This window comes from Cheilinus undulatus, linkage group 4, assembly GCF_018320785.1.
Source record: "Cheilinus undulatus linkage group 4, ASM1832078v1, whole genome shotgun sequence".
In the NCBI taxonomy this organism is placed as follows: Eukaryota; Metazoa; Chordata; class Actinopteri; order Labriformes; family Labridae; genus Cheilinus; species Cheilinus undulatus.
In genome coordinates this window covers 43790734-43802971 of record NC_054868.1, presented here as the reverse complement: position 1 = coordinate 43802971, position 12238 = coordinate 43790734, and the positions used below count along the sequence as shown (strand labels likewise).

Below are 12238 nucleotides of genomic sequence, written 5' to 3'. Positions count from 1 at the left end.
GGTATATAGACCACAGTCTTTTTTGGAATCTTTTCCCCAAAAGGAAAATTTTTAAAACTACCCTCCTGTGTGTTTTTTTCCATTTCATTCAGTAAAATCCACAACATGTGCAGCTGTGTTGCTCTTCTAGTACCATAATTTCTCGCCATATGGAGTTTACACATCTACGCTCTACAGTACAGCAGATGATCTTTCTGCCTACAGTGATTTGTGTGAGATGGACTCACAGCCCATCAGTTTCTCTGCCCTACTCATCCTGACTCTTGCTGTCATTATCTAAAGAGTGTTTTCCATCAAAGTAGCAACCCACAAGGTTTATTTACTTAACAATACACTCCCCATTTTCTTAAAATGCACTGTTATGACCTAACAAGGGAGCCTTATGTATCATACATTGTCTGACATTGGCATTAACTTGCAGCAGTGACCTTGTATTTCTCCGCTTTTTTTACTGGCACAGTACTGTGTAGAACCTTAAGGCACATTTCAGCCAAAAATTGAGGCTAGAGTACGGCCTGTACTGGTGGGTAAGCCTGCCTGACGGCAACGTTTGGCAGGAAAGGGAGGATTGACACAACCCAGGTAGTGCTCTGGATGTCCTTTCATATGACCAAGGGCATGGGAAATAATCTGCTGAGAAATAAAAAAAAGTCCACACCTTTAGGGCAGAGTAAGGGGTGGATGTGGTGAGTTAACACAGCCTGGGATATAGACTGATGGGAAGTAAGGTTGCCACAAACCCCTGGTTAGCAGTGTACCACCAGTAGTCTCTTGGTGTATCACCAAGGTTGAAAGGGCCTGGACAGAAGAGAAGCCGTTGAGCTTGACCTTGGTTGTGGATAGACACGTGTGTACACGTGTCAAGCTTGACGCAGGCTGCCCTTTGGCCCCTCTTCAGCTCTGAAATTTATGCACATGACTGTATAAAGGTTGAATCAGTATTTAAATCACGTCTGCATTTTTAAGGTGAAATAGGGATTAAAAGTGCCACTTATTCATAGTACCTAAGCCTATAACTAACCCCTAGAAACTATGAAAAAAAAAAAAGTATCTGAAATACAAACGTGAATACAAACTATTTGTTAATAATTATAATAACAGAAACACAGGAGACCACCTACTTGTTTGAAAATTGATTATAAAGAAAATACATCAACTGACCTCCACCTGTTTCTGTGCAATTTAACTCCTATTGGCAACCTATGGAGCTGCCCTTCTGCTATCAGTCAGAGACAATGCCAGTGTAAGACTCCTCCATATTGGTCAAGCTTTTGAAACCGAGAGTCTATATCCACTTTCCTTTCCAGTCAGGGAATCAGTTCAATCAAACTTTCAGTCCCAAAGGTTTCCTCAGCCTTTTGTTGTCCCATCACATTATGCAATTTAGTCATACAGATATACAAGAACGGAGATGCTCTATTAGTGATTGACAGGCATGTTTCTAAATTCCTGCTGGATTTCATCCTCATTATAAATATTTAATAGAGCCTTAACTTTGCTGTCAGTCCATCTGTCGTCCGCTTTCTTCTTTATCAACATTGATGTGTTGAAGCACAGAGGATGAAAAGAAACGTTCTGGTTTAAGTCTGCAGATTCTGGCAAACGGTGGATAGAAAAATGCTGTGAGACATCAGTTATGATGAAAATACAACAGTAGGGATGTCATGATATTAGTGGAATTTAAACTTTGGTACTATACATGTAAAAATCTAACATACTAGCAAAAAGAAGTTGAATGCATCAAATATTGGGTCATTTAAAGTCAGGAAAATTTGTAAGCAATTTCAGTAGTGAACTGTTGAGTGTTTTCATGCAGTTTCTGGAGTTTTCTTGCCATTTTTGATGTATTAATGCCTCTTCTTTGCACCTGTCTCATAAATAGATGTAGTTTATTTAAAGCTTTGGCACTTTTCCATGTTTTCTATATTTTGAATAACAGATTGTATCATTATAAACAAGAAAAGGTAAAAGACAAATGGAAAAGTTTAGCTCACATAGTTTATGTCTACAGTTTTAACATATATAGCTCACCTATACTGGTAGTATGACAATAAATAAACATTAAATTAATGCTATTTTAGTATTAAAACCAAAAGATACTTAGAGCTCTGCAAGTCCCACCACAGAGTTCCCGTACTTTCCAGCAGTATCGCCCACTGAGCAGGGACTCTTTAGGCCATGAAATTTAATTTAACCACTTTCCTGTTTTGGAAATGTTCTGACTTCTTCGAAAGGTTCCTTGTCCTTGGGGAAAACTCCTGCAGTGGAAAAACAGCATGTGTGAATATGAATATTATGAACAGTGATTGGGAAATGAGAACGGTGATCTAGGATGATGGCTCTGGTGTAGGGAAGTCTTCAGGAAGGATCCTCCACAGCTCCAGTGCTCAGCGGACCCTCAGGGGAACTTGTGAAAAATGAGAGTGTAGAAAAGAAAGAGGGAGGAGGTAGAACGACACAGAGTAAATGAGAACTCACAGGTATTAAGTGCAAATAGATATGTGTTTTGGTGGTCCTTCTGTTTTATTTATCATAGGTTTGGTTGATATCCACCAAAAATCATATCTTGATATTATTTAGCTGAATAGAGATACACGATAAACATCAGGATATTTTTTCTGCTAAGAAACTACAAAATGGTTTTCACAATACCAAAACTTCACATGGTTATAGTAAAAATCAAATGATATTAAAACCTTTTTAGTACCACAGCTACAGTTTAGGTCAATTTTTAAATTTCAATTATAAGAATTTGCAGATTCTCTCCTACACATGGTCTCTATTATTCAAAACCATTGGTAACGTTTCTTTTTTTTAAAGATTTTTTTGGGGGCATTTTTTTGCCTTTACTTGATAGAGGAGGACAGTGGATAGACTCAGAAACAGGGGCAAAAGCGGGGGACAGATATGCGGTAAAGGGCCTCAGGCCGGATTCAAAGCCGGGCTGTACACGTACGTGGGGCGCGCCTTAAACCACTAGGCCACCTGTGCCCCAAAACCATTGGTAACATTTCTGTATCTCTGCCTTTATGGGAGAGATAGGACAGTGGATAGAGCTGGAAACAGGGATGAGAGAGTGGAGAATGACATGGGAATAAAAGGCCTGGAGCCTACATAGGGCACAACCTAACCACTAGGCCATCTGCGCCCCAGATATGTAACTTCTAACACAGCTTCAAATGCTTTAAATGGTAAGGCATTGATAAAGAGGTATGGTTCCTGTAAGGGTAAGGGTTACAAATACTTCACAAATACATCAATAAGGCGTTTATAGCTGTGTTACTTTGTGGCACATACTGATGTTTCCTCTTGTCTAGATCTTTGCTTGTGTGGCACTTACTCTTAGATGTATGTTGCTTTGGATAACAGCGTCTGCTAAATGACACCGTAACATTGTTTATAAATGGCATGAATCATTTATTAATACTTTGTAGATGATGACTTAAGGTTTACTAATGATTTATTAATGCTAAAATTGTATTGATATATAAAATGTTGTCAAATCTGCTATAATCTAAAATACTATGTTTCAGAATAATAATGAATGAATAAATGAATGATTTTTTTCAGTTTAAAAAACAAAAATAAAATCATCATTTAATAGTTTGTGGTATCAGAAAGTACAGAAACTTCCTGCTATTTGGCCATATCTTAACCAAAAGAGAGAGAGAGAGAAAGCCCTGTCTAAACTGTACAGATACACTGGCAGCATTTGGAAAAGTGGGTGGAACTGGAAAGGAGCAGGGGTTTCCTAGCCATTTCCACCCACTCTTATAAATATTGCCAACATAAATGTACTATTTAGACAATGCACAGGACGTGGGGGGTGGCTTACAGGGCTTAAGCCGCAAATGTTTTTCTAAGTCACGAATCTTTTCGGCTGGAAAAAGTATGGAAAAGTATTCAGTCTTGAAACTTAATTGACAAAACATGACATTTTTATACTTCTGAGTGTAAAAGATACTAGATATTGTGATGTCTACATCTTCAAAAATCAATCTATTTATAGAACCACACACTTATCCTTACTTTATTGACTCCACAATTCAACCATGCAGAGAGATGGGTAGCAAAAAGCCAGCACTTCGCCAGGATTGTCAAGTAGAAACCCTCCTCCACCAATGTTTAGTTCAGTAAGTCCCAAAACACCCCTGCAAAAACTCTGAAGAAATTAAAAGCCCTACAGAGAAGACTATGAAGTACTGACCTAAACACATTTGCTGGATCTAAAAAACACTCTGTGTAACTCCCCATTCTTTACCGTAACTGCCTGAATTTGGTGCAAAATCATGCTTGTTGTAAAATGGGCCGTTCAAAACCTCGGATTTTGAAATTATAAAAATCCAGAGCACAAAGAAGTTTAACACGCTTTTCAATCAAAGGTACAGACCTACTTAAGCCGGTGTTGTGATGGCATCAGAGTGATTAATCAGCATGCATTTTTAATCACAGTTTTCACCCCTGTGATCAATTAATCAAAATGGATCAAAGATTTTGACAGCACTGAATAATATTAGTTAATATGAACATAAACTGTGTGAGTATAAACAAGAGTCTCACCCCTTCATTAGCTTTCAAAATGTAATCTAAGAAAATGTTATGTTTTAAGATGTATTGATATATTGCCCCACGACATCCGTTACATTTTTCCCTAAAAGTAACAAAAGGAATTCCAGATCTGGTGATCTCTTCATGTGTGATCCTACAAACCTCTAAGAATCTCTTGTGCTGCAAAACACCCTGGAGACCCCTACACTGCCTCCCCTCCAACGAATAAAGCCAGTTGTCTTTGAAGTGACGGTTCATTGCTGGGGTTTGAACCCTGGTGTTTGCAGCCCTTCCTTTCCCCTCTACACTCCATCTTACAATTCTCCATACCTCTTACCGTGGGAGAGGCAAGCCCAGTCCCTGTGAATTGCTTTGTAATTGGAATAAAGCGGGCAGTTTGTGGTTTGTGAGGACTGGATCCAGGCTATTAAAGTACTTCTCTAACTTAAAATCAGAGCTATAATTGAATTCATGATTATTTTAAGATGTATTCAACATCAATGCAATAAGGCTTAGCATTCTCTGTCTATAGCCTCTTTCTATCTGTTTGCATGTGTGCGTCTCTCTCAAAGCATACTGTACATGTGTTTTTATTTCTGTGAATCATACACTGTATATATCTGTGTGTGCGTGTAACATGTCCGTCTAGGTGGGGAATCTGGGTCTGCTCTTCATGTTGCTGTTCTTCATCTATGCAGCTCTGGGAGTTGAGCTCTTTGGAAAACTGGGTTAGTGTGTGTGTGCTTGACGTGCATGCATGTGCGTGAGCGTGTGTGGGTGTGAACATGTGCGTGCACGAGCGAGCATGTGAGTGTGTGCATGCATAAAAATTGATGGCGTTGTGTGCCACAGCTGACACTGGTGAGATATCGGTGGATTATGTAACATGCATAAATTGTGTTGTTACTTACATTAATTACGTCAATTTAGAATCAGTGTTGTAATCAAAGCTCTAATCTGCACACAGTTCTCTCCCCTCGCCTTTTCCTCTCACACTTACTGCCTCTTATACTCTTTTCCCCTCTTCATCCTCTTTCAGAGTGTTCAGAAGAAAACCCATGCGAGGGTCTTAGTCGCCATGCTACCTTTGACAACTTCGGCATGGCTTTCCTCACACTTTTCAGGGTGTCTACCGGGGACAACTGGAATGGGATTATGAAGGTTATTTTCTCTTTTCTCTCTGCTGCTCGGTGGGAGTTTCATAAGGAAGATGGATGGAGCAAAAAGTCTGTGTTTGTGTCAGTGCATATGTGAGTGTCTGGCAGCATCGGTTATGAGACAAGCATAGCATTAAGCAGAGAGAAGATCACTGTTTTTATGACAGACTAAAAGCTGCTGACATTAGAGGGTTAGGAGTGTATTATTCTTGTGTGACAAGCTTAAAGACTTTTCACACTCAGATCAACACCTCCCCCTGTTGGAGAAGAGAGGAAGTGTGGCATTAATGCGTCACCTTAAATACCTCCAACTGTCTGTCAGTGTTAATTCATCGACTAAAGCCATGAGCAAGGCAAGATGACAACTTGAAAAAACAGATCTTTAATGATAAAAACTCTGATTAAAAGTATGTTTATTTTTCACCACAGAGACTAAAATGGGATAAAATATCAGTGCTAGACTGCTTCAGTATATTTTGAAGTAATTAACGTATTGAGTATTAAGTATTTTATGATATGGCTTATACAGTTAGTTAAGAAATTATTGTTTTGACCAAAAGCAAAGATTAAAATGTAAGGACAATTTAATCAGCTATGCAGTGTGCATTCATGAAGTTCATGAAGTCACAGCCTGATTTTCCAATTGTTAGAATATGTTTATTCTCATGAATCTACACTCAGTACCCCATCATGACAAAATGAAAACAGTATTTTAGAAATGTTTGTATATTTATTAAAAATGAAAAACGGAAATCTCAAATTTACGTAATAATTCAGACCCTTTGCAAAAAAGCACTTGAATTTAGCTCAGGTTTTTCAAATTCCTCTTGATTGTTGCTGAGATGTTCCTAAACCTCAACTGGAGTCTCCACATTTGATGAAATGAATTGATTGGACATGATTTGGAAAGGCACACACCTCTCTTTCGAAGGCCTCACAGCTGACAATGCATATCAGAGGATTATTGCTAGGCAAAGATCTGGAGAAGGCTTCAATAAAGGTTTCCAAGAGCACAGTGGCCTCCATTATTGTCAAATGGAAGAAGCTTGGCACAGTGAGGACTCTTTCAAGAGCAGGTCGCCTGGCTAAACTGAGCAACTGAGTGGTAAGGGAGTAAGAGAGGTGACAAAGAACCTGACTGAGCTCCAGAGACCCTGTGTGGGGATGGGACAGAGTTCCTGAAGGACAAACATCAATTAAGCCCTCCAACAATCTGGACTTTATAGCAGAGAGGCTAGATCTCTCGTCATACATTAAAGCCCACTTTGAGTTTACAAAAAAAAAACGCACCTGAAGGACTCTCAGACTTTGAGACACAAGATTATTATGTCTGATGAAACCGAGACTGGCAGGCACTGCTCATGACCTGCTCAGTACAATCCTGACGCATGGTGGGGGCTGAATGGAGCAAAATACAGAGATATCCTCAATGAAAACCTGTTCTGTAGTACTAAGGACCTCAGACTGGGCCAAACGTTCACCTTCCAACATGACATCGACCCCATGACAGGAGTGGCTTAGGTACGACTCTGTGAAAGTCCAGGAGTGGCCCAGCCAAAGCCCTGACTTGAACCCTATTTAACATCTCTGGAAAGATCTAAACCAAGATCTACCAATGGCTGACTGAGCTTGAGAGGATTTGCAAAGAAGAATGGCAGAAAATCCTCCAATCCAGGTGTGCAAAGCTTGTTGCGTCATATTCAAAAAGACTTGAGGTTGTCATTGCTGGTGCTTCAAGTAAGAACTGAGTAAAGGTTCTGAATACTTGTGTTGATGTGATATTTCAGTTTTCTTTTTTTTTCATAAATCTGCAAAAAAAAAAAAAATTTCTGTTTTCACTTTGTCATTATGGGGTATTTTTACAATTTTTTTTACATTAAGGGATTAATGAGAGAGAAAAATAATCAAATAATTGTAGCATCAGGCTGCAACTTAACAAAACTGAAAGTGAAAATGGTCTTAATATTTTCTGAATACACTGGAACTCAGATAAAATGTTTCTGAGTTTTCATCAACTGAAACTTTCAAAATAAAAATGATTAAACTAAATCTAAAAGGCATTTTAATCTTGACTATGACTTAAGTTAAAACAGCTGCCAAAATTAGCACAGATTTATAATATATTTTAAAAAATAATCCTATTTCTCATCTGACCTTCATTGTCCAGGACACGTTAAGAGAGTGTCGCCCCCAGGACCGCCACTGCCTCACCTACCTCCCCCTGATATCTCCCGTTTACTTCGTCACCTTCGTTCTCACAGCTCAATTCGTCCTGGTCAATGTGGTCGTGGCTGTGCTGATGAAGCACCTGGAGGACAGCAACAAGGAGGCGCAGCTAGAGGAGATGGAGGAGAGGGAGGAGAGGAGAGAGAGGGAGGAGAGGGAGGAAAGGGAAGCTAATCGACGTCACAGCATGGCGTCTTTAGGCGGAGACCAGCAAGGCCTGAACGCTGACGTACCTGCACAGGTAACAGACAGGCTGTGTGGTCACATTCTCGCATGTGAGAGAGGTAAGAGAGTGGAGGTGACAAAAACTTTTGACTGTTATGATGATTTTATGTGGCAGGTGCAGGTGGAGGATGAGGAGTGTTCCCATGGCAACCTACAGAGCTTGGGACGCATGTTGTCTCTCCCTAGCGACAGCTACGTTCAGCCTCTCAGATGCTCCCCCTATCCTGCCATTGGCCAGGAGTCCTACTCCGTCTACAGCTACTCAGGTAGTTGGACTACTATTTCTTTTTAATAGTCGATTAAATTAAGGAACAGTTTTCACTCTGCTGTAACCACCAACTGATGCTGTAAAGATTATTGCCTCCAGAAATAGCATAGGAAGCAGTTTAAGTGTGATGAGGTACAACCAGAGGCAGTGTTATTACAGACCTCAAAGAGGGAGATATTTTTTAATGGTAGTGACAAATTGGTAGGATTAGTGTACGCTTGAAAGCATAAGTTTTTTTTCTCCACTGCTGCTGCTTCTATCCAGCCCTCTGTATTTCTGCTTTTGACATCACAGTGGGAGCTGCTTCTAGTAGATTTATCAAATGCACACAGTAAAAATACTAAGTTTGACGTATATTGAAGCACACTGGGGTGACACAGGAGATGTTTTTGCTACTGGCACATTCCCCTTCCTCAAAAATATGCTTATACCTCCCAACCCAGGGAAGAATGACTCCCATCCCAGTCCTGTTTTTCTTTCTGTCAGTAACATGACATGCCAGATAGCCAGTTACAGTCTTTTAAAAAAAAGAGAAAATCTTAGAGGATGACTGAATGAACTTTCTGTCAGGTGCATTGCAGACCTGTCAGAGCAACAAAACATGACTTTAACGTAAATTTAACTCTAGCAAAAGCCAGCCAGTAGAGGAGCAAAAAACAACTTTTCCATCAAGAAAAGCTTCCAGGGTAGTTCTTTGGTCTCTTTTTATTAAAAGAAATATCCTGATGAAACTGCAGCTCTAGCTACATGCTAATCTCATCACCAGTCGCCATTATTTCAGGCTTGCAGTTAAACTGAGCCCTGTCCGTGTTTACCACCTGGACTGATTGGTCCATGTATTCTCTGGCTAGTTCCAGCTTGAAACTTTACTAGATGGATTCATCTGATGACAGACATGAAAACTATCTAATCCACCAGCTTTGCAAGGTTATTAAATCAAAGTGAAGGAAGGATATCTTTAGACAGTTGGATGATTGTGATTTGATCTTGTTACTAAACTTTTCTTTGATTTGTGTTCCTACTACAAAGTGAGTTTTATTCACACAAGTTGTCCTGATTTTGTCAAACCGTCTTCCTCAAATCTTGCTGAGACTTTGTTGTCTTCCTCAGTCTTTTTATGTGCAACAAAAACTGTCAACTCACAAAGTTATGAACTGATCATGCAGCTTTATCTAAATAACTAAGGCATCAGTACAGGAGGTAATACTACTACCTCTTCCACCACTACTACTACTACTAATGATAGTAATAATGATGATAGTAATGGCTCGCATGGTGATGCAGTGCCAGTTGAATAGGCTCTTTCCTCTGTGAAGTTTTCATGTTCGCCCCGTGTATGCATGGGTTTTCTTCGGGTGCTCCAACAAACCAAAAAAATAATGTTAACTAGGCTAACTGGTGACTCTGAACTACCTGCACGCCACCGTGAATATTTGTTTTTCTCTATACATCGGCTTTCTGATCGACTGGTGACCAGTCCAGGGTGTACCCCGCCTCTTACCCTGGGCTCCAGTCTCCCTGCCATCCCAGATGGGACAAGGGTTTTAGATAAATGATGAATGGAGGTATAATGAAACATTATGCAACATTTATGCACAATAACATTGTGTGCAATAACACTGATAATAACATTGATGTGCATGCGCATAAATGCTGCCTAACATTTGAGGTACAATATTTGTTCCCACTTGAAGCTACACTAATGCTTGAAAGTAGTAACAGGTCATGTGCAGTATTATGTAATAATTATCTGCACATTTTTATTTTGGTATTTTAATGTGAGTTACACTGATAATTGCACTAAATGCAATAGACTTCCCTTAAATTTGACACTGTGCCAAAAATAATGATGCATAAAAATCAGTATTGCCAAAATTTTATGATATACCAGACTCTAATGACCAGGATGAAAAAAATCTACTTTGCATGTTCTATATTGAAAAGAACTCATTTTTACTCTTTCCCATCTAAAACATAGGGGCGCATGGTGACAGACCCTGGCATATAAAGGTTTACATTTCTTGAAAGTTATAATTATTTAATTTTTATGAGTAGAGGGAGAGTTGGTTTAAAAGATTAAACCCCCAAAAAGTTTTGGGTGTAAAATTTTAAGGTCTTCAAAAGGTTAAACTTTCTACTACCTTTAAATCCTCTCATCTAAGTCTGAACTTAATAAGACACAGTGCAGCTAAGTGTGATTTACAGTACTGTGCAGAACAATTAGGCATGTTTGGGCAAAAAATTGAGGCTAAATTAAGGTTTTTAATTGCAAATAAGGATGATTGACACAACCTAGGTGGTGCTCTGGATGTCCCTACATATTACCAGGGGCATGGGAAAACAATCTGTTGAAAAAATGACAAAGTCTACACCTTTAGGGCAAATGCTGAGAGTAAGCACATCTTAGGGTACTGTCCGGGCAGGTAGTAGGGTTGCCACGAGCCCTTGGTTGTGCTGTGGGTGTTCCAAGGGCCCCAAAACAAACAGCGATCTCTGGGCATATCACCAGGGCTTAAAAGGCCTGGGCCAAAGAAATACCATTAAGCTTGATCTTGGCTGTCGAGCGACACACCTGTGTCAACTCTGGCTGCCTTTCCTCCCATCTCCAGCTCCAGGTTGTGGTACATCAAGCCCTGTGATGAATGACTGTATGTTATTCTTTATTTTTTTCCTTGTTTTTAGAGAAGCACAAAAAAAATTGTTGTTCAGTGTGCTATGAGAAATAAAGATACTCTAACTCTAAAGAGAAGAAAAGAAAGAAAACTTTTTCAATGCTAGATATATAAGCACTTTATAACAAGAAGTCAGAAACAGATGGGTACAAATGAAAACAAATAAATACAAGAGTAGTTTTTCATATTGAAAAACACAGAAAAATAAATTACCAGTATTAGACAAGGAAAGATGTGCTCCATAAAGTGATCCAGTCCATGCAGGAACCACACCTGCAGACCTATTCATATATACTAAGTGTAAACTGACCTAAAAGAGAGAGCGATGTCTGGACTGACTTGTTTAGCCTGCCGGGCGGGCCCGGGATTAGCAGGAGCAAAAAGATGGACAGATGATCTAAAAGCAATTTGAAAAAGGCTATTCATACAGGTAGGAAAGATAATAAACTGTTATTTTGTTCAGAATAAAGAAAAATCATGCTCATTCATAAGAGAACTTCATATTGATTTGATATCTAAAACACAACCTTTTCTTATTAAGTTTCCTGTCCTGCCAACTCGTTAATTATGCCCCGTCCCATCTATTTTCCATTAATAACCACTATACAATCCCCTGAATTCCCACAGAGCCCAGGTCCCTCCATTACAACTGACTTCTTATTAATAATTGCATTAAATATGTTGTTCCATTAGTTTTAAAAGGATATGTAGATTTTCCCTGTAACAGCAGAGAGCTGTAGCTGGTATCAGACATTACTCAAACAGGAGTGTGTTAACTAGAGTCTATTTGCAGCTGCAGATTAATTCACTTTTACTGCACCTGTAGTTGTTTATAGTGTTGTTAATGTGTGTGAGACTAACTCATTGTGAATTACAGTTTTTTAAGCTCATGATAACGAAGGAACGTGTCAGCCACAGCAGCATGACTCCTCACTGATGTGTTTTCATCTGTGTTTAGACAATAATGGATTTTAAAAAAAGACTAATGAAGGGGTGTCAGAGTGAGGGGCTGCTGCAACAAAGATAGGCCTGCACAAAGTGGTTGTGGGTTTGTAACCTCACCATAGGGGAGCTGGACAGGAAATGAATAGGTGCGTCACCATCTACTAGACCCAATTCCAAACCTGGTCTAACTGGGATTT

The 12238-nt window shown here is 39.4% G+C and overlaps 1 protein-coding gene across 1 annotated transcript in view; it reads left to right on the top strand.

The window, feature by feature from the left end:
• The window catches only part of LOC121508361 (voltage-dependent T-type calcium channel subunit alpha-1H-like), a 111162-nt gene that overhangs the window by 91077 nt on the left and 7847 nt on the right, over positions 1 to 12238 (top strand). The window contains exons 30-33 of the mRNA XM_041785157.1: positions 5198 to 5276; positions 5588 to 5709; positions 7873 to 8172; positions 8272 to 8422. Coding sequence (XP_041641091.1) covers positions 5198 to 5276; positions 5588 to 5709; positions 7873 to 8172; positions 8272 to 8422 — 652 coding nt within the window. The remainder of the gene's footprint in view (positions 1 to 5197; positions 5277 to 5587; positions 5710 to 7872; positions 8173 to 8271; positions 8423 to 12238) is intronic.